Source organism: Salminus brasiliensis, chromosome 21, assembly GCF_030463535.1.
Source record: "Salminus brasiliensis chromosome 21, fSalBra1.hap2, whole genome shotgun sequence".
NCBI lineage: Eukaryota > Metazoa > Chordata > Actinopteri > Characiformes > Bryconidae > Salminus > Salminus brasiliensis.
The window spans coordinates 3,184,662-3,208,593 of record NC_132898.1 but is presented as its reverse complement, the minus strand read 5'-3'; the positions used below and the strand labels follow the sequence as shown (position 1 = coordinate 3,208,593).

The 23,932-nt window shown below is 45.0% G+C and overlaps 4 protein-coding genes and 1 long non-coding RNA gene across 5 annotated transcripts in view; 3 read left to right on the top strand and 2 right to left on the bottom strand.

Moving 5' to 3' along the window:
- Positions 1-1,203: 1,203 nt before the first annotated feature.
- dnase1l4.2 (deoxyribonuclease 1 like 4, tandem duplicate 2) lies at positions 1,204-8,740 on the top strand. The gene is made up of 9 exons (XM_072666195.1): positions 1,204-1,350; positions 3,862-3,951; positions 4,776-4,864; positions 4,965-5,051; positions 5,721-5,833; positions 6,772-6,884; positions 7,987-8,144; positions 8,297-8,393; positions 8,495-8,740. Exons 2-9 carry the CDS (start codon positions 3,871-3,873, stop codon positions 8,585-8,587), a joined length of 831 nt encoding a protein of 276 aa, XP_072522296.1. The 5' UTR covers positions 1,204-1,350; positions 3,862-3,870; the 3' UTR covers positions 8,588-8,740.
- A 2,386-nt stretch (positions 8,741-11,126) lies between these two features.
- Positions 11,127-20,566, top strand: LOC140543160 (intermediate filament protein ON3). The gene is made up of 9 exons (XM_072666193.1): positions 11,127-11,417; positions 13,863-14,071; positions 14,613-14,673; positions 15,647-15,742; positions 16,468-16,632; positions 16,814-16,939; positions 17,212-17,432; positions 18,181-18,227; positions 19,981-20,566. The coding sequence occupies exons 1-9, from the start codon at positions 11,127-11,129 to the stop codon at positions 20,082-20,084; spliced, it is 1,320 nt and encodes a 439-aa protein (XP_072522294.1). The 3' UTR covers positions 20,085-20,566.
- Positions 17,906-23,195, bottom strand: LOC140543166 (uncharacterized). The gene is made up of 2 exons (XR_011978168.1): positions 22,140-23,195; positions 17,906-21,958 (listed from the first exon to the last, which is right to left on the bottom strand). It is a non-coding gene; the product is annotated as an uncharacterized lncRNA (long non-coding RNA).
- LOC140543162 (uncharacterized) lies at positions 21,402-23,179 on the top strand. The gene is made up of 3 exons (XM_072666194.1): positions 21,402-21,998; positions 22,134-22,416; positions 22,503-23,179. The coding sequence occupies exons 1-3, from the start codon at positions 21,748-21,750 to the stop codon at positions 23,169-23,171; spliced, it is 1,203 nt and encodes a 400-aa protein (XP_072522295.1). The 5' UTR covers positions 21,402-21,747; the 3' UTR covers positions 23,172-23,179.
- Positions 23,196-23,638: 443 nt separating the features above from the next.
- Positions 23,639-23,932, bottom strand: part of bcdin3d (BCDIN3 domain containing) — a 4,337-nt gene continuing 4,043 nt past the window's right edge. The window contains exon 2 of the mRNA XM_072666196.1: positions 23,639-23,932. This exon is cut by the window's right edge and continues 540 nt beyond it. Coding sequence (XP_072522297.1) covers positions 23,918-23,932 — 15 coding nt within the window. The 3' untranslated portion in view covers positions 23,639-23,917.

Here is a 23,932-nt window from a genome sequence, read left to right as displayed (position 1 = left end):
TTAAACTTTAAGGCTTTTCTAGCGCTATAAAAGTTAAAGAAGCAGACTTGAGATCTGAAGGTTGTTGGTTCAATACCCTGGGCAGGCAGGAAGATATACTTTAGTATATAGGGAGCATGGTGCCATGGTGCCAATAGGTTCATATTAATCTTTTGGACACATAGTGTAGGTTGAATAATCCTATATATTATATCATATATATATAAAGATCAGGACTCTTTTGAGTATATGTGGAGCATATATATAAAACATCATTCTTTTCAGCTCATATTTGTTAATGTAAAAACAAAAACTATCAGATATTTAGACTAAATTTAGGAGCTTTAGAAGGATTTCACCTGGAGATGTCATTTGTTGTGGTGTTTGTATTGAAAACGCACAGAAAAGTGGAAAGCCTTCAGTGTTATTTTTGCTTTGTTAGACGTTGGGTCTACTCCTTTTGGATCTTTTTGGTCTAAAATACAATGAAAACCTCTTAAAATGGTAAAGTAGGGCAGACAGACACTGGCTTAACCCAATTAAACTCAAACCCAATAGCCGTAAAGGTGTTACGCTGCAGAAACTGCCATCTTAATAAGTGCAATCGTTTTAAATGTAGTCTAAATAGAAGCTTTACACCCCTCTAGCCCACGCCTGCCATTAGGCAGCATGATACCAATAGGTTCATATTAACCTGCTCCAGGGAGTCCTACTGTATAGGCAGTACTTCTCTACAGGGACGGCAATGGGTGCACCTTAAAGTAGCTGAATGCATTTGTTAATTATAAGGAGTGTCCACAAACTTTTGACACCTAGTCTAGGTTAAAGAATCCTATATATTATATCCTATATTTTTTTCAACACTGTAAAAATGAGAAATATCAGATATGTAGATATGTAGATAATTAGACTAGATCAGATATGTGGACTAGACCTCAGAGGTTCAGGAGACGCCGCCGGTCGCAGTGTCTGTCCTGAAAACACTGCACAGACAAGTGGAAAGCCATCAGTGCTGTACTGGAGTAAACGGAGGAATGGACTACCCACCTCAGCTTGTGTCCGACAAAGTGAAGACAAAGCGCTTCTGCTCGTGTTAAGCAATCCTCCTTCCCCCACATCTCCAGCACAGTGCCGTCCCCTGAAGGATGTTGCCTTAGTGTGCTCACACATATGTAGAGTCATAACAACACACATGCCTGTGGTCGTTACCACGGAACAAGCTCGAAGAACACACATGAGCATGCAAAGCAGTACAGAAAGCAAACAGTCTGCAGCCCTAAGCCAGGAAGTAGAGCACTCCTGTCTCTCCACTACGGGCACACGACAGAGACAGAGACAGAGGACGTTACTGGAGACACACCTGTCAGAAAGGTAAGCTAGGTTTCGATGAATGCAGCAGTTGACGCTGCGTTGCCGTTCCTTTGTTGTGACGTCCTGCAGGTACGTTCCTGCTCTGCTTTGTGAGCAGAAGGAGCAGCTAACTCTGGGAACCACTGTGGAACCTCTTTGTAGGGCTAGATGCTTTCAGAAGTGAGGTGTGTTGGGCTCTGTTTGTGCACATTCGGTCTACAATACGAGGAGAACCCTCAAAGTCAGTGGTGGGACCAGTGAGAAACCAGGGCATTGATGTAATGGTGTGAAACTGGACCCAAACACTAAATGCTGAAGGTTCTGTTGTTCTAGATCATTTTCTAAGCAGATATAGAAGCTGGAATGGACCCAGCGATCAGCCATAACATGAAACCCACTGACGGGGAAGTGAATGTCGTTGGTTATCAGGTTACAATGACACCTGTCCAGGGGTGGGGTCTACATATCAGGCAGCTTTTGGAAGCAGCAAAGAGCCAGGTCTTGTGGGGTGTCCCTCCAGTATGCATTGGTCAGTACCTACCAAAAGTGCTCGAAGGAAGGTCAGCTGTACTAGCGAACTGGCAACAGGGGTCATGGTCGCACCCAGGGCTCGGAGGGTTTGGAGGCCCCACCTCACAACTTACAGGGTGTTCCAGGAACCCCAGGACACCTTTTGAGGCCTTGTGGAGACCATGCCTCGACTGGTCTGAGCTGAACCTGCCCTACTAAGGTTAGGCTGGTGGTTTTAATGTTATGGCCGATCGATGGGCGTGTATTGAAAGTTGGAGGAGAGGAGAGGAGATGTGAGGACAGGGAGGATGGGATTGTTGATGTTCTAGATTACGAAAGCTGTGTAAGATGAAGGCAGCGGCGAATGTGAAACTGTTGGGTTTCCTCTCAGTCTGAGACGGAACCCTGCGGTCACCCTCGTGCCGGCTGCTTTCAGGAGAAAGAGAAGTGCTTGTTGCGTTTGTCTACAGACTCTGCATTATTTATGGCGGGAGGAGGAGGGGAGGTGTTTTTTCGGATAGGACTTTCAGTAGTATTTGTGCTGCTCTTATGTTGTCAGTCAACAGAACCCATGAGGGGGAGTGTAGTGGGAGGTATCAGACTTACAGTAAAGAACAAATTGCATAATACTACAGATTATAAAAAAGAATTTTTTTTATTTTTATTTATTTTTATTTTTATTATTATTATTACATTTATAATCTATTAGAGAAAACGGCCAGACCAGGACTGACAGATCTGGTAATCTGCTCCAGTTAAAGGCATCTGGACTTGACAGCGATCCATTTAAATTACCAAAGACACAACAGTCCATGGACAACGATGTGTAGCCAGGAACCTCCAGCTAACTGAGGCTCAAATCATTCCTGTTTAGAGGATATGGCCTCATATCTGAGAGCACAGAGTCGAGTGAATGGCCTTAGGAGTGTTTTCCCTGTTTTTCAGGCTCATTTAGTAGACTGGCTCATCCAGGTTTGCTTGCTTTCCCTCTTACTTGTATTTGCACCTGCAGATTCATCTCCTTCCTTCACACTATGGTCTTTGGCTTGCCCAAATGCCCAAATGCTGTCACTCCTTTTAGCCAATCATTGACTGTATCTGCTTTGCAACCCATTTCCCACACGTCCAGGAAGACACTCTACGCACTGTTTAAATTCTTCTCAAAGTCTGAGTCCTCGTCCTCGTGCCCTACCTTGTAGCCCCATCGTCCTCGTGCAGTGCAATCTGCAGGAGCCTGAAGTTACTACCACCTTAAACACGTAAGGTGCTTATATAAACAAAAAGTAGGGACATTTGTGTTTGGTAGATTATTTCTTTGTTGGAACTATGCTTCTTTACAGTGAATCTTATACCGTTGTAAAGCCTTTTAATTTCCCTTTTCATTGGTGCCAATTTTGTAAGGAACATGCATTTATGTGATGAGCCGTAGAGCTGAGTATGTGGGTTGCGCCCATGAAATATTTGCCAAATCTTCTCTGCCATTTCCAAACAGCTTATTTTGCTGTTGCTATTGACACTTGTATTGAGCTCCTGGTACCCCCAGGTTGTAGCATCTGTGAGCAAGGGCCCTGCTACAGTGGTCAGTAGGTGTCCGCTCCAAGAATCTGCATGCCACGTTTGACTGATCTGGATAGGGCCTGGGCGCTGTTTCTTTGTTACAACAAATAAATAACCTACCAAACACAAATTTCATATATTTCACAAGTTTATATACACTCCATGCAAAAACCTTTTACATCCACTTTGAATGGTTGGAATGGATAAAAGGAATGGATGAATGGATCAATAGAAATGCTCCAAAATGACTTGGAATAAAATCTTTTTACATTCTATTGAAAGTTTAGAAGGTTTTTTCCTTCTACTGTAAAGTTGCTGTTTTGGACATGCAAGGATTCTGCATAATAACATCAACAACATATGTGGTACCAACATTCTACTGTTTCAACATTCATTTTTTTTTTTCAGTATGGTTATCAGTACAGATCTTGTACCTCATTCTAAAACTCTGTTCTCTTTTTACAGGCCGCCAACATGAAGATAGCATCTTTTAACGTCAGGCGTCTCGGGTTGAGCAAGTTGTCAGACAAGAATGTTGTCAAGTACCTCATAAAAGTAATGAATGTTCTTTTCAGCACTGCTGTGGGTGTGTTAATGACTGCAGTCGGGGAAATTGTTAGAGATTTTAAAAGTGTATTTTAAGTCTGGCTGAATTTTTGGCATTTTCAGGGCTTTTTAAACAAAATTTTCAGGATTTGAGCAAGTTTGATTACCTCAAATCTTTATAAAACTACATTAAATTTCATTAAAAGTTTAAAAAGATGTCATTTTGGAGACATAAGATTGTGTTTTAACATTAATTATACAGCTCCAGAAAAATAAATTAAGAGTTTCTCTGGTTTTACTATTTCTAGGCAGTGTGTTTAAGGGAAATTAACATTTGCGTTATATTTCATAAACCATGGACAACATTTCCCCTAAATTCCAAATATAAATATTTGCCATTTAGAGCATTTATTTATTTGCAGAATTGACAAAAACAACGACTCAAATAATGCAAAGAAATTGTTATAATAATTATAATGCAAAAAAGTTATTATTCAGATGTAAACACAGTACTAATATCTGAACTTTAAGAGCATTCAGAAATCACTATGCTGAAATAACCTCGACTGCCAATCACAGCTCTCATGTCTCGGTGCTGTTGGGACTTTATGCCATTTATAGTCTGTAGATTCAGCAAACTCAGCTCTGTTTGATTAAATGCCTGGAATTAATTGGCTGCCACAGATGTAGAGATGCAGATTTAAGAAAAAAAATTAAGTGGTCTCTTCATTTTTTTCCAGAGCTGTATATAATTTGATGTAATTTATATTAATGTGAAGAACATTCTGTAACTGAATTTTCAAAAATCATATTTTACTCTGTATGTACATCAGATTGTGTCGCGCTACAGCATCATTGTAATCCTCGAAGTAGTCGACAAGAAGGGCAAAGCCATGGCCAAGTTCCTGCATGATCTCAACAGGTCAGTGAGAACTTCACCCTAACACAGTGGACATCTGTAGTACAGCCCATAACCCCTTAGGCCTTCATTGATTTTTCTGAGTGCTGTGTTTATTTGACAGGACTAATAAGAAGAATCCGTACAGCATGGCAGTGAGCTCCAGCCTGGGTCGCACTACCTATAAAGAGCAGTTTGTCTGTCTGTACAGGTGGGTTTTATGGACAGTATCTCATGAATATCGAATATCAATCAGTATTCTGCATATGTGAAGCGTCTCAGATGGCAGCTGGACAGCTGATGTATTGGATGTGGGAGAAATGCTGAGGTGTGAAGTCCTGAGCCAATCTGACAAGGGCCTAACTGTTAAGGCCGGATAACTGAGCCAGGACAGCTCCAAATCTTACTACCTCAACATGGCTTGTCCGGGGCTCCTGGTCAGGTGGTTGGACGCCCAAGCCTCATCAATGTCTGAGGGCAACAAAGTCTATCTCGTCTGGGTGGAACCAACAGAAAGGCTACTGGAGTAAATCTCATAGTCTCAGAGATGTTTAATGATGCTAGGGAGAGAAATACCTCACAACACACACTGCAGCGCCACCTGCTGCATAGCTGAAGACCAGCCAGAGAGCTCATGCTAACTGTCCCTGTCCACCGCCAAAAGTTTCTGCGATTGTCTGTTCTGGACCTTGGAGCTGTGGAAGAAGGTTGCCTGGTCTGATGATGACCTCCTGCTTGCTATTGGCTCACATCATTTACCTGTGGGATGGGATCTATAGTGGATTCATAGGTCTGTGGTGGTGCTGATGGTGGTGATGGTGCTAGATACCTGATGTTTCAATGACCTCCAGCTAACACTCATCTGTGTTGAATCTTTTAGGAAAGACCAAGCCAATCTGGTGGAGACCTACCAGTATGAGGACAACCAAGAAGGAGATGAAGATGCCTTCTCGAGAGAACCCTTCATTCTACGCTTCAGCTTACCCAGCACAAGTAACGATCCACATTACAGAGAACTCAAGCCCTAAATATAAGTAGAATCACAGTTGAAGGTTCTTGAATTATTCTTGGATGTACAGTTCTAGATAACCTCAACAATAATTGGTCTAGAATCTCTATAACCTTTAAGAAGGTTCTTACTGTCAGCACCTTTACAGAGATGGTTCCCTAAAGATGGTTCCTCACCCAGCTAACATGTCTGTGTTGGGCCAGCATGAATAGCCCAACTGGGAACCAGAACGCTTTATCCTCAGGTTCCACATTGGCGCCACAGATGCTTACCTACCAGGGCCAGTGATGGGACCAGGAGGGGTTAAATACGAGGCCTAGATGGGACACATGTCAGACTAAGTTGGGCCCATTTGGGCTTCCCAGTAAAAATGCTTGTGCAAACCCACTGAGAGCCCATGTCCACCTGGAACCCACCTAGCCCACGTTCCACGTTACATGTGAGCCCCACATAAGCATGCTGGCTGGGCAGGTACCTCCAGATGGCCATAATTCTGATCTGGCCCTAGTTCTTGCAAGTTGGGTTGCGGTAAAAATCTGGGCTGTATGAGGTTTTCCAGGAACCGCTTTGGGGAACCAAAATAGAAGAACCTTGAAAGAACCTTCACGTTCAGCAAAGCTCTGAGGAACATCTATTGATTTATTGATTAGTGAAGGTTCTTCAAGCCTTTAAAAGGTTCTTCACATTCAGCAATCTCTTCCTTCAAACCTGGTTCATCCCAGAAAACCCCCTTTTTTTTTACCACCTTTACTGTAAATGATAAGGAATTCTCATTGAATTCCCTGAAGGGAGACTTTCCAGAGCGGAGAGTCTTCTGTTATTCTGCTATTTTGGATTCTCCTGAACTGAAGCCAACTGAGGCGTCTGCCAAGTATGCAAAGATTAGCTTGAAACATGTTCTGACCTGTGTGTGTGTCTGCAGTGCTGAAAGACCTGGTGCTGATCCCCGTCCACACCAAGCCTAAGGACTCCGACAAGGAGCTGGATGAGCTGTATGACGTGTGCATGGCTGTTCGGGAGAAATGGCAGACGGACGTGAGTAGAACAGTCTTGGACCAAATGCGGATTGGACGAGTCTCCATGAGCTGTTCGATCACCTCCTTAGTGGTGAAACAGTCAGGTCTATTATTCCATATGTGGTCCCATGATTGGTTATGAGAATTGAATCATTATTAGGATGAATTTAGCTTCAACACTCAGATTCATCTTCATAATTCTTGGGAATTTAGGAGCAGGTTTGGCGCAATAATTTCAAACTACTGTTGAAAGCAGACATTGGAGCTCTTCTGGACCGAAGGAGCTTTAAACATCTGAAAGATTTGAGAGCTAAATGAGTGTTAATGAGGGAACACTTTATTTAGATGGTCCTCTGTAGCTGTTCTTTAGATGATCAGCTTGTCTTCAACTAAAAACACTATCGATTATACGTCCAAATGTTTGTGGACACCCCATCAAATGAATTCTAATTCCAGCTACTTTAATTTGCCGGACTTTCTAGAGGTGATAAACATGCAAGGCCAAGCGTGAGCTACAGGGCTATAAAGCCCCCCAGAGATGAGCTATGCCACAGTGGATGGATGGTCTGGTGGAGTGATGATTATCCAACATCCTGACATCACTAACACTCTCGATGAGAGTGCTGTCAAATCCTCACTAGGGCATAATTGTTAAGGCCGGATAACTGAGCCAGGACAGCTCCAAATCTTACTACCTCAACATGGCTTGTGGGGGGATCCTGGTCAGGTGGTTGGGTGCCCAAGCCTCATCAATGTCTGAGGGCAACAAAGTCTATCTTGTCTGGGTGGAACCAACAGAAAGGCTACTGGAGTAAATCTCATAGTCTCAGAGATGTTTAATGATGCTAGAGAGAAATACCTCACAACACACACTGCAGCGCCACCTGCTGCATAGCTGAAGACCAGCCAGAGTGCTCATGCTAACTGTCCCTGTCCACCGTCAAAAGTTTCTACGATTGTCTGGTCTGGTCACACTACTCTGCCCTGTGTGGTGCCAGGCTAGTCTTCCCCAATCTACCACACCCACTTCAACTCAGGATGGGCTTATTTATGCTCTAATTAAATGAAGGTCTAACAGAGCGCCATTAACTAAGCGGGTTGTGGGTTCATGTCTCTTCCAGAACATAATGATTCTGGGGGACTTCAATGCGGACGGGGCCTACGTGTCCAAGAAGAAGATGAAGAAAATCAGGATCCGCACCGACGGGGACTTCCACTGGCTGATAGGAGACGATGTGGACACCACAGCCAGCCTGTCCAACGACTACACATACGACAGGTCAGACAAGCACACATCACGCAGTCTGTAGGAGGTTTATAATAGTCTAACTGTGATTTTGATCATGTGACATTTTCACTTCACCAACATTAAAAGCACTAGTGCCTTCTACACATCCTGTAAAGTCCTTTAAAGACTGACCTCTCCTCTAGGATCGTGGTGTATAAGGACGGCATGCTGAACGCAATAGTGCCGCGGTCAGCGAAACCCTTCAACTTCCACACGGCCTATCGCCTGTCAGAGGAACTGGTGAGAGCGTTCAGGACTTTGTATATCTGCAATTATATACAGATAAGGGTCTAAATGACTTTCAGAAACACTCATACTTGCTAATTCTTGGTCTTGGTTAGGCTCTGGATATCAGTGATCACTACCCAGTGGAGGTGAGTCTAAAGAAGAAGCCCCTCAAGAAGACTGGGGGTCAAGCCAAAGCACGGAAATGATGAAAATCAAGATGACAGGAGAGGAAGTGGCCGGCACACACTCAACCCACTCTCATTCAGGAATTTTAATGGACATTAAACAACCTTTGGATAGAATTAAAAAAAAATAAGATAAATTAAAAGATGTATTTAATAAAACTCAAATATATTCAATACAAACGTCCTCCTGCTTCATTCAGAGCCGTCGGTCGGCCTGTAGATGTCGTCACTGTGTCGTGTGCCAGTCTGAACGCTCACGAAAACAGGGATTAGGCCAAGTCCTGGACTGCACAGTACTGAAAGGACAGTGTAGTCCAGCTCACGGCTTAATCCCAGTCTGGAAAACTGAAATCCAAACTGGGTCAGTTCATGTCCTTGATCAAATTGGTCAAATGAGTGTTGGGACACCTGCCCATAACTGTCTCTACTGTCCCAGGAGGAATGTTGGAGGAGCATTGCTGTGAGGATTAGAATGCATTCAGCGAGGTCAGGATGTTGGATGATGATCACCACCCCACCTCATCATCACCCAATTTCCCACCTCATCCCAAAAGTACTGAATGGAGCCCCACCAGCCATCATTCCAGAGAACATAGCTACCCCACCACACACACACACACCTCAGGTCAGCCACCACCTCTTTTGGCACTGTAGCCAGTGCAGCATCACTAGGCACCAATGTGGTTGGAGGGCAACGCCGGATCCCCAGCTTTGATACATCCGTGGGGTCTCCAGAACCTTTGGGGTGAGCTGGAGTGATGTTGGGTTATCCAGAACTAATCATCCAACATGTCTTGAGGCTAAACTCAATCAAATCCTCGCAGCAATGTTGCAACATAGAGACGTCCCAGAAGAGGGGGAACAACCTCCTTATCAAGACACTTAATATCAGAGGAGCATTTGGACAGTGTGTGAATAGCTGTGACCACCAGAGGGTGCTATCTTACTCATCTGTGCTTGTGGTGTAGAAAACTGCTGGTGTTTACAACTTCTTCACCAGGTGTACTCTCTGGTAGTGGCATATGTGTGTGTGTGTGTGTGTGTGTGTGTAACGTGATCAGGTGGTTTTTTACACAACAGCCAAAGAGCTGGAAAAGCCAGCCTACATCAGCAGTGGAGCAAAGCTAGCACAGCTATGGACCTCTACTGAACCATGCTGTGGTCAGAGTGGTTGGTGTTTGGTTACAGGGCGAAAGGTTGTAGACTTGAGCCTCAGAGAAGATCTCTGAGCTGCAGTGACCATTAGACCTCTGTTGGGTCTCCTGTGTGGGGAAGGTGAAGGAGAAAAGGCTGGATGGATGAATAATGTCCAGAGTTTCCCAGCCCTACATTTTTACCATGTGTCATTACATCATTACAAGGTCCTGTGAGGTCTTCTCAGTGGTATGCAGTGGTGAGTACCTTCCAAAAGTGCTCCATGGAAGTAACAATGTCTTGGTGCCAGATACCACAGGACATCCTCAGAGGTCTTTGACGAGTCCATACCTTGACAGCTCAGAGCTGTTTTAGAAGCAGGAGGGAGATCTACACAATATTAGGCAGGTGGTTTTAATGTTTTGGCATTCATTACATGTAATATTATCAAAGCCATGATTTAAAATCATTTGCACTATACACTATATGGACACAAGTATTGGGACACCTGCCCATTACCTTGCTGTGAGGATTTGATTGCAAGAGCGTTAGCAAGGTCAGGATGCTGGATGATCACCACCACCCCATCTCATCATCCCCAGCTCATCCCATCCCAGCACCCTCCATCATTCCAGAGAACACAGCTACGCCCACTGCTCCACAGCTCCTCAATTACTGGGGGGGCGTTATACCCCTCTAGCCCACTCCTGCCGAATGGGCATGGTGCCAATAGGCTGCTCTAGAGAGTCCTATTCTATTGGCAGTACTTCTCTACAGGAACTAGACAAGCTGTATGTGTGTGTGTGTGTGTGTGTGTGTTATTTGCACATTTGTGTCAGTGCAATGGGTGCGACTTAAAGTAGATGAAAGTAACGTTCATTCGAAGGGGTGTCCACAAACATTTGGACATGTTGACTTTTTGAAGCAAGTCTTCTTCAGTCTGAGATTACAGGTAGGCTCTGTATGGCTTCCAAATGGTGTCCATCCACTTTTGCTTTAGAAGCGGGAGGAAGGTGGGGGAGGGGGGGGGGTGTTTGACGGGGGTGGGGGGGTTGGTGGTAGGGAACGAGAGACGGAGAGATAGGAGGTGTGTGTGTGTAATTTCAGTGGGCGGCGGATGTGGAGCGGAACTGAGTGTACCTGAGACAAGAGTCCCATAGAGAGAGCGGACAGTCCGAATGACTGTGTGTGTGTGTGTGTGTGTGTGTGTGTTTTTGTGTGTCTTCAAAAACAGGTTTCCCTACATCAGCGACACTCCACCCAGTCCTGGCCAGCCATTTAAAAGGCCTCGCTCCCACTCGGGTCAGTTTTGCTGCACCAGGTTTTGCTGCACCATCTCCCAAACCTCAAACCCTCCAACCTGGTCACCGTCCTCCGTCACGTCTTTCAGCATCTCCACCTTCCTTAGCCTCTTGAGACTTGAGCAATGAGTCTGAGGAGCAAGCGCATCAGCTCCAGCAGCTCTGTGCGGAGCAGTGGGAAACTCGGGGGCTTCGGCTACAGCGGGGGCTTCAGCGGGATGTCTCTGGGAGCCTCGTCGCCCGGCTTCAGCAGCAGCACCACATACCTGGGCGCTCCCATAGCCAGCGTTTCGGTCAACAAGAGCCTCCTGGCCCCCCTGAACCTGGAGATCGACCCCCACATCCAGATGGTGCGGACCCAGGAGAAGGAGCAGATCAAGTCCCTGAACAACCGCTTCGCCTCTTTTATCGACAAGGTAGGACTTGTAGGGGTCTTGTTCCAAGACGGGGGGTCTCAGGATTGAAACGTTTAGTCATTCGGGACGGGTAAACGTCTAGAAATGCCAGAAAAGCCTCATTTGTTGACCTTCTCGATGCCTCCCTTCATATTGCACCAACATTTCTCGCAGAAAGCGTCAAGAAATAAAGGGCTGCCTCACAAAGGCAGGCATTGTCCCACAGCCTCTACACTAGGTCGTGCCTTGAAAACGAGCCAAACCTGGAGAGAAGTTGTGAAGCCTGCTTCTTTAAAAGGCTCCTCATTCTAGACACCCAAGACCACTCGAAGTGCTCTCGGGCAAGCAGGATTTGCTTGATGCCACTACAAGCCCATGAAAGCGATAGCTGAGCTGAGCTTTAGCGCCGTGGCCTATTTCTCCAAAGCCGGGCTGTAACCTGATGAAAACCAGGTCGGACTTGTCCAAGTCACCCAAGACATCACTATCTCCGAGAACATGAAGAGAGCTTTTGTGTGCTCAGGGTACAATGGCAACCCAATCCCTCGGCCCCTGGGACTGAAACAGAGACTTTTACTGTTGCGGGTTAGGGCGAAAGAGGAGGCCCCTGACGACCGGCCTCAGATCAGTCTTCATTAAAGGGGCTGAAACTTTAAAGTGGAGCTTTGTGGAAAGGTAGCTGATCTAGGTCAATACCTTGTCCCTGGAGGGCTGCAGCGCAACTAATGGCGGGGTAGAGTTGCTCTATTAGCGCCACAGCGGCCAGCAGCTAAAGCTCTGGCGCTCTGGCTTTCAACATGTGCAGTGGACCGGGACACCAGAGGACCATCGATTATCCTTTGAAATCCCCAAATTCCACAGAACCGAGCTCTGCCATGTCCGTGTCCTTGTCCGAGCTCGGCAAATAACACAAGGGTAATGTTCTACAGGCCGAACAACCGGATACTCACCATGAAGTAAATGAGGGTGGGAGTCAGTTTGGTTCCAGGCTGCTGGGCACCGCACCCACACCCATCTATATCTGACCGTCCGTATGAGCAAGCGATACCTGATCTCGGACAATAGCAGCCCGCTGGGGAAGCGCTGAATCTTTCCCATCGGCTGAATCCAATGAGATCATTTTGGTTGGCAAGGATGTGGATGAGGTTCTGGTTCCAGAGTGGCAGGGAACACTGTTAGAAAGTATCTGGAGGCTTTACATCAAATGAAGGTTTTGCAAAACTGGAAAAGGTTCTTCAGACCCACAGATGGAACCAGACGTGGTTCTGTCCAGTTCTCTTCTCTTGTAGCACCTTTATGATTTTAGAGTGTGGGTCAGAGCCGGGGGCAGCTCTAGACTACTTGTTGTATTGGGGCACACACAGAATTTAGAGGGGCTCGGCTGCACCCTCTGATTGTCTTACATAATATTACTAGTTAATAACAGTAATAGAAATAGTAGTAATATTTTATGAATTATAATAATGTGTGTAATAATATTACTAGTTATTAATATTATTATTATATTACTAATAATATTGTCAGAATTGTGATTTCTGTCTTTGCATAATCCATTTATGTCCTAATTAAACTTTATTAATTATGAATCTCCATCAATCGCTGGGCCGTTGGGCATTATGGGAAATGTAGTACCTGTAGTAGCGTGGCTTGACGCATCCTGTAGTTCTGCTCAGCAATCCAGAGTAAAATTGACTTTTTACCCCCTGTGATTTTATTGGGCCACAGCAACACTATCCTGGGGCACGAGTCCAGGAGATGGGGCCGAATGGCGCCCCTGATGGGGGTTTCCTGGAGATGAATACCAGGATACCCCCCCCTCCCCCCAAAAAAAATACAGTCTTGAACTGTTAGAAATACCATGAACTTTACCCATTATTCCATAACCTGCATACATGTCCAAATAGTTTTGGGGCAATTGTATCAGTGGTGTCGTCCTATTTCTAGAAGGATTTCCAATTACTCAAGCATTCAATCCATGCCATAATTCTGGGGACCATAATTCAATACTACACTACATGTCCAAATGTTTGTGGACATCCCTATTACTTATTTTTTTCCAGCTTCAGATTCATGTTTATCTGCTCCAGAAGTATTGCCTGAATACCAGGCGTGAGCTAGTAGAGGGGTATAAAGCCCCCCAGCGTTGAGCTGTGGAAGAGCCGTGGAAGAACTGTGTTCTCTGGAATGATGGATGAGTTCAGTGTTGGGATGAGGATGGGTGGCGATCATTCATCTTGTCACTGAATGCAATGAAATCCTCACAGCAATGCAACAATTATCCAAAATGTAGTAGAAAGCTTTCCTCCCTGGACAGTAGAGACAGTTCCTCCAACAAATGCAGGATCAACTCTTTTTAATAGCCTTGATTTCAGACGAAATTGACGAATTGAGCAGGTGTCCCAATACTTTTGCTCATACAGTCCACATGGACTCCATTGTTTCCCCAATTTAATCCTCTCTATATAGGTGAGGTTCCTGGAGCAGCAGAACAAGATGCTGGAGACTAAGTTCGACCTGCTGCAGGACCAGACCCCCGGCAGGTCTAACATCGAGCCCATGTTCGAGGCTTATATGGCCAACCTGCGCAGGCAGCTCGACGTGGTCAACAATGACAAGATCAAGCTGGACGGAGAGCTGAGGAACATGCAGGGACTGGTGGAAGACTTCAAGCACAAGTACGGTTCTTGTTATGGTTGGTCACACACACACAGGGCCGACCCAAGCTTTTATGGGGCCCTAAGCAGATTTTCATTTGGGGCCCCACCCCCCTCCATACCACCACCTCAGCACCAGATGCTTCATTATTATATAGGGAGAGAGATATTGCGCAATACGCTGAAGCGCCCGGGCCTTTATTGCACCACTCAGGCGGCGCCTATCTGCATATGCTCAACAGTGGCAGCAGCAGCAGCAGCCAACAGCAGGAATCCATTAATCTAGTAGGGGGGTCCCAACTATGAAAATAAATGAATATAAAAATGGCTTTACCTGTGTAATACCATTTCATTTGATCATTCTATGCTATTTTTAAAATATGTATTTTTTATCATGATATTTTATCATGCTCCTTGGGGCCCCCTGGTGGTGTCGGGGCACTAAGCGGCCGCGTAATTCGAGTATGCCTTGGGCCGGCTCTGATAACACACCCTACCCCTCCACAGCAGTACAGCTAGCATTTGCAGTGACCCTTCCCTTTCTTTGTTGTCTCTGACACAGATACGAGGATGAGATCAACAAGAGGAACAACCTGGAGAACGACTTTGTGATTCTGAAAAAGGTTCGATCCACCGGTGTCCTCTGAGGCACTGTACAAGAACAATTGGGCATTTCAGCCTCATAGGCGTGATCTCACCCTGCTGGGAGCCTGGTGGGAGTAAATTAGGCAACGAGGGAGCAGAGTAAACCGTGCAGCCTGCGTTCTCTAAAAGGGCACCAGGAGAGTCAACAATAGAGGGCCTGAACACAGGGAAAGTGCCCCACCTCTAAAAAAAGCTGAACTTATGAGTATCAGATCCCTCCGAACAAAAGCCTGGGTGGAGGCAGAGAGCTGTAAACACTCAAAATGACAATAAAAGCTTGAGAATTTAGCCAGGACAGTGTGCTATTTATTGCAACACAGATGTAACACAACATACATAGCTAGCAGATATAAGCTAACAAGCTAAGTGCTAAATAGAGTGCTAGCAGGTGGTGCTACCTGGACCTGGACGACAGGGGATTTTGTGAGCACTGGTGTGAAGAACATACAGAGCCCAGAAGGGACGTGGTGTATTTATTTATTATTATTTTAGGTAAAAAAAGGTAAAAAAAAAAGTGGTACTACATAGTATCAGGTGGGCACCAGATACTATGTGGTGAGCACCTGATACACCAGGGAAAAATATAGGTGTATATATATATGTTTATATATTTTTTTCCTGGTGCATTGGGTGCTCATCTGATAGTATCTGGTGTTCACCACATAATATCTTGTGCTCACCACATAGTATCTGGTGCTCACCACATAGTAACTGGTGCTCACCACATAGTTTCTGGTGCTCACCACATACTATCTGGTGCTCACCACATAGTATCTGGTGCTCACCAAGAAAAATATACCATGTTCCTTTAGGGGCTCCCCTGGAGTGTATACAGAGTGCAGTTTCTCCACTCTCGCACTGGTAATATATGAAAAAGTGAAGTTAGCTTGTTGCTAGCTCGCTGTTAGGTCTTTTTAGCTCAGGGACAAAACTTTTTTTCCCCTCCTTCAGGATGTGGACTCTGCATATCTGGTGAAGGCTGACCTCGAGGACAAAGTAGGAGCCTTGACTGATGAGATCAACTTCCTCAGGAGCATTTATGATGAGGTATTACCATACGCCCTTCACACACACACACACACACACACACACACACACACACACACACTGGAGGAATGGCAATATATTGTCCTGCTGTTGACATTTCTGGCGATTTACACTAAATGTCCAAATTAATGTGGACACCCCTTTTTAATGACTGTAGTAATGCCAATAGAATAGGACTCTCTGGAGCAGATAAACATCATGACCCTATTGGCACCATGCTGCCTAATAATGCCAGGCGTGGGCTAGTAGAGGGGTATAAAGCCCCCCAGCATTGAGGAGCTGTGGAGCAGTGGAGGAAATGTGTTCTGTGGAATGATGGATGGTTGGTGCTCCATCCAGTACTTTTAGGATGAGTTAGGGATGATGAGGTGGTGGGGTGGTGATCTTCATCCAACATTCCGACCTCACTTAGCTCTTTTCGTTGAATGCAATCAGACTTGCACAGCAATGCTCCTCCAAAATCTAGTAGAAGGCCTTCTGCCCTGGACAGTAGAGACAGCTCCTCCAACAAAAGCAGATAAAGTCAGATTTTCAGAAGAAACAATGAACGAGCAGGTGTCCCAATACTTTTGTCCATTTAGTGTATGTGAGATAACAAGAATCCCAAACCTTTGGGAGGCAAAATGGCATATGCAGATGTTTCTTGGAATAAGCTCGGAGGCCGCTTCATGTCTGTTGTCATGCAGCTTTAGAAACTCACTGAAATTCTGAACGTCTCGGTGCAGGAGCTGCGAGAGATGCAGGCCAGTATCAAGGACACCTCAGTCATCGTGCAAATGGACAACTCCCGCAACCTTAACATGGACCAGATTGTGGCTGAAGTCAAGGCCCAGTACGAGGAGATTGCAGCCAAGAGCCGCGAGGAGGCCGAGTCGTGGTACAAGTCTAAGGTACAGAACTGGTAGAAACATCCTTGCTAGAACCCATAAAGGCTCGTAATCCACCTTATGAGGGCCTTATGGAAGGTACAGCGAAGGTCGCGCTAGTTGGGATGTGATTGTGGGAAGTCACAAGCACACATGCTCTACATCTGTTCACATCTGTCGCCCTGTCACTGTATCCTTCCTCCAGTTTGACCAGATGGCTAGTCAGGCCTCACAGTACGGAGATGAGCTGAGGAACACCAAAGGAGAGATCGCAGAGCTCAACCGCATGATCAGCCGCCTTCAGAGTGAGATTGAGGCCGTTAAGGCGCAGGTGAGGAAACATCTGCAGCATGATCCAACTTTCATCTTTGCAGAATCAGACATGGTTAATTAGGGTTGGAGCCAGGAAGGTAGATCTTCAGGAGGAGGAATGGTGACCAGCCTTTTAGGCCTGTCAGGCTAATTTCAGTCCAGGTTGCAGTTCTCTAACCCCAGCCTAGCCTTCAGTAAACCAAGGCCTTCAGGAGTGTGTCACAGTTTGGGGTTCTGAAGGCTCAAACTGAAGGCTGATGAGCTCACTCCTCACTCCACCCGTCCCCACAGCGCGCTAACCTGGAGAACCAGATTGGGGAGGCAGAGGGCCGTGGAGAGCTGGCCGTGAAGGAGGCCAAAGCTCGGCTCCGGGACCTGGAGGAGGCGCTGCAGAGAGCCAAGCAGGACATGGCCCGCCAGCTCCGCGAGTACCAGGAGCTCATGAACGTCAAACTGGCTCTGGACATCGAGATCGCCACCTACAGGAAGCTGCTGGAAGGCGAGGAGGACAGGTAAGACACTGTAAAGCAGGGAAGCCCAGCATTATTATTATGATTACAGTATTACATTATATATATGATTATATTATATATATTAAATTACACATATATTATTATTACTCCAGTATTACATTATATTATATATATGATATTACACATATTATATTATCATTACTACAAGATTACATTATTATGATTACAGTATTACATTATTATATATATATGATTATATTATATATTACACATATTATATCGTGATTACTACAGTATTATATTATTATTATTATTATTATTATAATAATACACTGTTCAAAGGTTTGGAATCTAAATAAATCCCATTTGTTTGCAGATTATATATAATACTTTCCGTTATTTGCTGTAGATCTCTATAGCATCAAAAATGAATTTCTAATAAAATCGATATCCATAAATGATCATATTTTAAAAGTGGTGATCAAATCTCAAGGCAGACAACTCTAAACAGGTAAATTTAAAGAATTTTAATGATTTTATAATTGCTTAAAAATGAAGCACAACATCTATAAACACTTGGTATGGTGTATTATGGATATTATGAAATATAAATAAAGGGATTTCAAACGAACTTTTTAATGGCGGTCTGGGCCTGGATGTCATATTCAAATAATAAAATTAATACATAATATGATTTAAAGTTTTCACAGAAAAGAATTTAAAAGCGTTTTGGGGGAAAAATGTGTGCATATTAAAATGTATTAATCCAAAATATTATTTTTTGTAGACTTGGACAGCAGGCCATTGTCAACATCCAGTCAATGCCCAGTTACAGTGAGTATCAAGCTGCATGCACAGGACTGTTTTCATTAGAACACATAAGTGCAGTGTAACGTATAGCATAGTAAGACATTATCGGGCGAGAGAGAGAGAGAGAGAGAGAGAGAGAGAGAGAGAGAGAGGGAGGGAGGGAGGGAGGGAGAGAGAGAGGGAGGGAGGGAGGGAGGGATATGAACTCAAGGTGAAGTAAATGTTTGCTAGCTAGTGTGAAAATGGACCAATGAGAATGAACGTAGGCGTTTTCACACCTGGACTCCTGTCATTCATTTTGGCCCTTGATGTGATTCGTTTGGGCAGGTGTGAATACAGTAATCACTCAAACAACCGCACCAAGACCCTTGAGCACAGGTGGTCTTGGGGGCGGTCCTAAAGAAACTTCTAAAGGTTTAGTTTGTGATGAGAACGTGATCTGGAGCTGAGGTTCTAAGGGGAGAATGCTTGCTGAGGTTCTAGGGGGAGAATGGGTGCTGAGGTTCTAGTGGGAGAATGGGTGCTGAGGTTCTAAGGGGAGAATGCTTGCTGAGGTTCTAGTGGGAGAATGGGTGCTGAGGTTCTAGTGGGAGAATGGGTGCTGTGGTTCTAGGGGGAGAATGCTTGCTGAAGTTCTAGGGGGAGAATGCTTGCTGTGGTTTAGGGGGAGAATGGGTGCTGTGATTCTAGGGGGAGAATGGGTGCTGTGGTTCTAGGGGGAGAATGGGTACTGTGATTCTAGGGGGAGAATGGGTGCTGTGGTTCTAAGGGGAGAATGGGTACTGTGATTCTAGGGGGAGAATGGGTGCTGTGGTTCTAAGGGGAGAATGGGTGCTGAGGTTCTAAGGGGAGAATGCTTGCTGTGGTTTAGGGGGAGAATGGGTGCTGTGGTTCTAGGGGGAGAATGGGTGCTGTGGTTCTAAGGGGAGAATGGGTACTGTGATTCTAGGGGGAGAATGGGTGCTGTGGTTCTAAGGGGAGAATGGGTGCTGAGGTTCTAAGGGGAGAATGCTTGCTGTGGTTTAGGGGGAGAATGGGTGCTGTGGTTCTAGGGGGAGAGTGCTTGCTGAAGTTCTAGGGGGAGAATGGGTACTGTGATTCTAGGGGGAGAATGGGTGCTGTGGTTCTAGGGGGAGAGTGCTTGCTGAAGTTCTAGGGGGAGAATGGGTACTGTGATTCTAGGGGGAGAATGGGTGCTGTGGTTCTAAGGGTAGAATGCTTGCTGTGGTTCTAGGGGGAGAATGGGTGCTGAGGTTCTAAGGGGAGAATGGGTGCTGTGGGTCTAGGGGGAGAATGTGTGCTGAGGTTCTAGGGGGAGAATGGGTGCTGAGGTTCTAGGGGAGAATGGGTGCTGTGATTCTAAGGGGAGAATGATTGCTGTAGTTCTAAGGGGAGAATGGATGCTGTGGTTCTAGGGGGAGAATGAGTGCTGTGGTTCTAGGGGGAGAATGGGTGCTGTGGTTCTAAGGGGAGAATGGGTGCTGTGGTTCTAGGGGGAGAATTGGTGCTGTGGTTCTAAGGGGAGAATGGGTGCTGTGGTTCTAGGGGGAGAATTGGTGCTGTGGTTCTAGGGGGAGAATTGGTGCTGTGGTTCTAAGGGGAGAATGATTGCTGTGGTTCTAAGGGGAGAATGGGTGCTGTGGTTCTAGATCCTTGTAGTATTTTGACCAAAGCATGTCCCAGACATTTCAGTAGGACCTCTGTGAACTGTGGTCACCGTTGAGGGGTTTGATACACCACCTTTAAAGCTGACGTGTCACTGTTTTCATTAATCCAGGCTCCAAAGGAATGAACGGCTACCAGCAGATGAGCTCTCCATCCCCTAAACTAGTGATCAAAACCACCGAGACCAGAGACAACACCAGATACAGCACACACTGAAACTGAAAAAGCCCATCTTCTCCAGCTGAACCGTGAACAGCCTGAGGATCCGGCGTTACGTCTAGGAGTAGGTTTATCATCATATCTGTTAGAAGGAGCTTCACCTGCTGTCGATGTTTCTGTACGACTGAAGCTGATCTAAATATTATCCACAGAAATGAATATTAATGAAGGAAAACACTGTACATCTCCCAGCCAGCATGTCTATATGGGGTCTGTATGGGAGCTCTACTGGGAACCATAACGTTTTGCCCTTGGGTACCACATTGGCCCACTAGGGTCAGTGATGATGGGACTAATGGGACTCACGTGAGAGTAAAGTGGGCTGTAATGATCGGGCCCATTTGGGAAGCCCAACTAAGTCCCTGTAAAGACATATATACAAATCCACTCAGAGCCCATGCCCACCTGAAACCCTGCTATCCCATGTCCCACCCATGTGAGCCCCACATGAGCATGCTGGCTGGGCTGATTATATGAAATGAGACGTGTACCTATTAAACTCTACTTATTTTACTCTCAATGACCGAGTTCGTACATCATTACTGACCAAGCGTGTCTGAAAGTTGCGTCAAGCCACAGGGTCACGGAGGCCTACAGTCACGGAGGACTACACCTAATGTCCTGGTCTCAGATACCACAGGTCTTGTGGAGTCCATACCTCCATGGTTCAGAGCTGTATTGGAGGCACAGGGGAACCCTACACAGTACTAGGCAGGTGGTTTTAATGTTATGGAGGTTTGGCACTGAAGACCCCTTTTACTACACTGTTACACTGGTATGCTACATGTCCAGATACTTTTGGACAGCCCTTCTAATGAGTGCATTCAGCTCTCTCGCCTTTTTAACGTTGCACCCATTGCTGAGGAAGACGTGCAAATGCACGCATACACACACACACACACACACACACACACACACACACACAGCTTGTCTGGTCCCTGTAGAGAGAAGTACTGGCCAATAGAATAGGACTCTCTGCAGCAGATAAACATCATGAACCTATTGGCACCATGCTGCCTAATGCCTAAAGGGGTATATAAAGCCCCCCCAGCTGCATTGAGCTGTGGAGCAGCGGCACAGTGTTGAAACATCCTGACCTCACTAACGCTCTTGTTGCTGAATGCAATCAAATCCTCACAGCAGTGCGGCTCCAAAAGCTAAAAGAAAGCCTTCTTCCCTGGACAGGGAAACTTTGTTACTCCAACAAAAGCAGGAGAAACTATGAGTGAGCAGCCGGTGTCCAAATACTTTTGTCCATATAGTGCATCTCAAATATTCAAGATCAAATTCATTTATTATTTGTTTTACAGTTTTTCTCAATTGCTAAAACACTAAACCCGGTTGTCTGAACCAAATGCTCAGTGCCCTGAACCCATTTATTGAAATGGTCAATCTTTTGGCAGAACCTTAAGCACTTTTCACCTAGTTAGACACTTGCAACAACAACTTGCAAACATATTTTCACCCACTAAAACACATTTGGCACTCTGATGCACTTGGGCTGCATAATGTTAAGCACAGCTGGCAAAAGGGAAATTCAATGAAAGCACAGGTGTTTCAACTTAAACACTGCAACTCAAAATTGATAACACATGTGACTAATGAGGTGAAGACACCAATATAAGCCAGTCCATGGGGCCCTGTTTGTTGAAGTCTCACTATGGACAGAAACAATCAGAGAGGCAGAGTAAGAGTAAGAGGTGGAAGAGGTGGAAGAGGTGGAAGAGGTGGAAGAGGAGGAAGGGGAGGTATGAGACGAAGAACAAATATTTCAGATGAAATACGGGCAACTGTCATAGACCATGTTCTTGTCCACGGGTTGACAATGAGGGAAGCGGGACTTCGAGTTCAGCCCAACCTAAGCAGATTCACTGTGTCCACCATAGTCCGAAGATTCAGAGAAGAGAACAGGTAATTGCTTTTTTTCATTTTGTACATTTGTGCAGTATGACTCAATAAAAAGGTGTTTCATTACACTCATTTTCCAATATACTTGTAGGCCTCGTACTACATGTATTTTTTTGTAATTGCATGTTCTTTTTGTAGAATTACCAGATTGCCACATCAGGGAGGGAGGCCATCTATGTTGTCCCCACGCCAAGAGACCCTCATTGTTGACATGGTCCGTCAGAACAATTCAGTCAAACTCTGTGAAATACAGCAGAAGATCATTGACGACCATGTTAATTTTGAAGGCATCACCAGTATCAGCATTTCCACCATTGATCGTGTCCTAAAACACAACAGGATGCGGATGAAGCAACTGTACAGAGTACCCTTTGAGCGCAACTCAGAAAGGGTCAAGGAGCAAAGATTCCACTATGTACAGGTAGGTGTTCAATACTGCTGTCTACTCTACAGCATAAGGTTGTCTTATGCTGTACAGCTTACAAAGCTATATGTATTTTCCCATAGAGAGTGTTTCAACTGGATTCCTCAGAACAACCACATGAATATATTTATATGGATGAAGCTGGGTTCAATCTGACCAAAAGGAGGAGGAGAGGCCGGAATGTGATTGGCCAACGAGCCATTGTTACAGTTCCTGGCCAGCGTGGTGGCAATGTCACTTTATGTGCTGCAATCAGCAATCATGGTGTTCTCCACCATCATGCCATATTGGGGCCATACAACACTCAACACCTCCTGTCATTTTTAAGTGATCTTCGGGATATTGTGTTAGGGTTTCAGCAGCAGGATCATGAACAGACAGAGCATCCTGTCTATGTCATTGTGTGGGATAATGTGAGTTTTCACCATGCCGTGCAGGTCAGAGAGTGGTTCACTAGAAACCAAGAATTCCTGAATGTCTTCCTACCACCATACTCCCCTTTCCTCAATCCAACAGAGGAGTTCTTCTCTTCATGGCGCTGGAAGGTTTATGACCGACAACCCTACACCAGGGAAAATCTCTTGCAGGCCATGGAACTGGCCTGTAATGATATAGGTGTGGATGCATGCCAAGCGTGGATCCGGCACACTAGAAGTTATTACCCACGCTGCCTGGCAAGGGAGAATGTGGCCTGTGATGTAGATGAAGTCCTGTGGCCTGACCCAGCACATCGACATGATGTTATAGAGTAGATTTTGTATGCACTTTTGTTGTAAAGTTTATATATATATATATATATATATATATATATATATATATATATATATATATATATATATATATATAAACTTTACAACAAAAGTATATATTATTTTAGGACTACACAGGCTAAACAAGAATTTTGTTTTGAAAATGCATTTTTGTGAACAATAAAGGTTATTTCTAAACACTTAATGATCTGGTCGTTTTGTTTTCCTTTTTTCTATGTTGTGTGTAATGACTGCTCAGTAGTGTTTTCATTTTGATTGACTCGGGGTCTGATCTGACAGCATTGTTTGCTTTTGAGCGCTGTTTGAACTGTTTTGAGGTGATAGTTTGGTTTTGCAGGAAGAGTCAGATGTTTTGTGAATGTAGTTTGAAAATTGAGTTTTGAATTTACAGTTTAGCGACATGGAGGGACAATTTCAAGAAATGTGTCTTAGCAATTGAGAAAAACTGTAAAAAAAAAGAGCAGAGGACAACACTGCCACCTTGTGCTGGAACAGAGGACAACACTGCCACCTTGTGCCCAGTTAATGAACACATTCTCACACTTGCATTTCTTAATTTTTACAGAATTCCTAAAAAAAAAACCCTAAGTTGTTATCCAGCCAAACAACATATCTCAAGATCATGAGATAAATAAGTTGTGATCTCAAGATAACGATACAGAAAAACACAATTAACTTCCAGGCCCTCCTGGATGTCCGTCGCGTTCCTGTCTCTGCTGGATTCTCCGTCATCGCCTCTTGAA

Bases quoted from the DNA above. Each gene is read 5' to 3' on its own strand.
- dnase1l4.2 (XM_072666195.1), top strand. From the start codon at position 3,871: ATGAAGATAGCATCTTTTAACGTCAGGCGTCTCGGGTTGAGCAAGTTG. The intron at 3,952-4,775 runs GTAATGAATGTT...TATGTACATCAG, and splicing joins TTGTCAAGTACCTCATAAAA to ATTGTGTCGCGCTACAGCAT. The intron at 8,394-8,494 runs GTGAGAGCGTTC...GGTCTTGGTTAG, and splicing joins ATCGCCTGTCAGAGGAACTG to GCTCTGGATATCAGTGATCA.
- LOC140543160 (XM_072666193.1), top strand. From the start codon at position 11,127: ATGAGTCTGAGGAGCAAGCGCATCAGCTCCAGCAGCTCTGTGCGGAGC. The intron at 15,743-16,467 runs GTATTACCATAC...GTCTCGGTGCAG, and splicing joins TCAGGAGCATTTATGATGAG to GAGCTGCGAGAGATGCAGGC. The intron at 16,633-16,813 runs GTACAGAACTGG...TCCTTCCTCCAG, and splicing joins AGTCGTGGTACAAGTCTAAG to TTTGACCAGATGGCTAGTCA.
- LOC140543162 (XM_072666194.1), top strand. From the start codon at position 21,748: ATGGACAGAAACAATCAGAGAGGCAGAGTAAGAGTAAGAGGTGGAAGA. The intron at 21,999-22,133 runs GTAATTGCTTTT...TTCTTTTTGTAG, and splicing joins AGATTCAGAGAAGAGAACAG to AATTACCAGATTGCCACATC. The intron at 22,417-22,502 runs GTAGGTGTTCAA...ATTTTCCCATAG, and splicing joins AAAGATTCCACTATGTACAG to AGAGTGTTTCAACTGGATTC.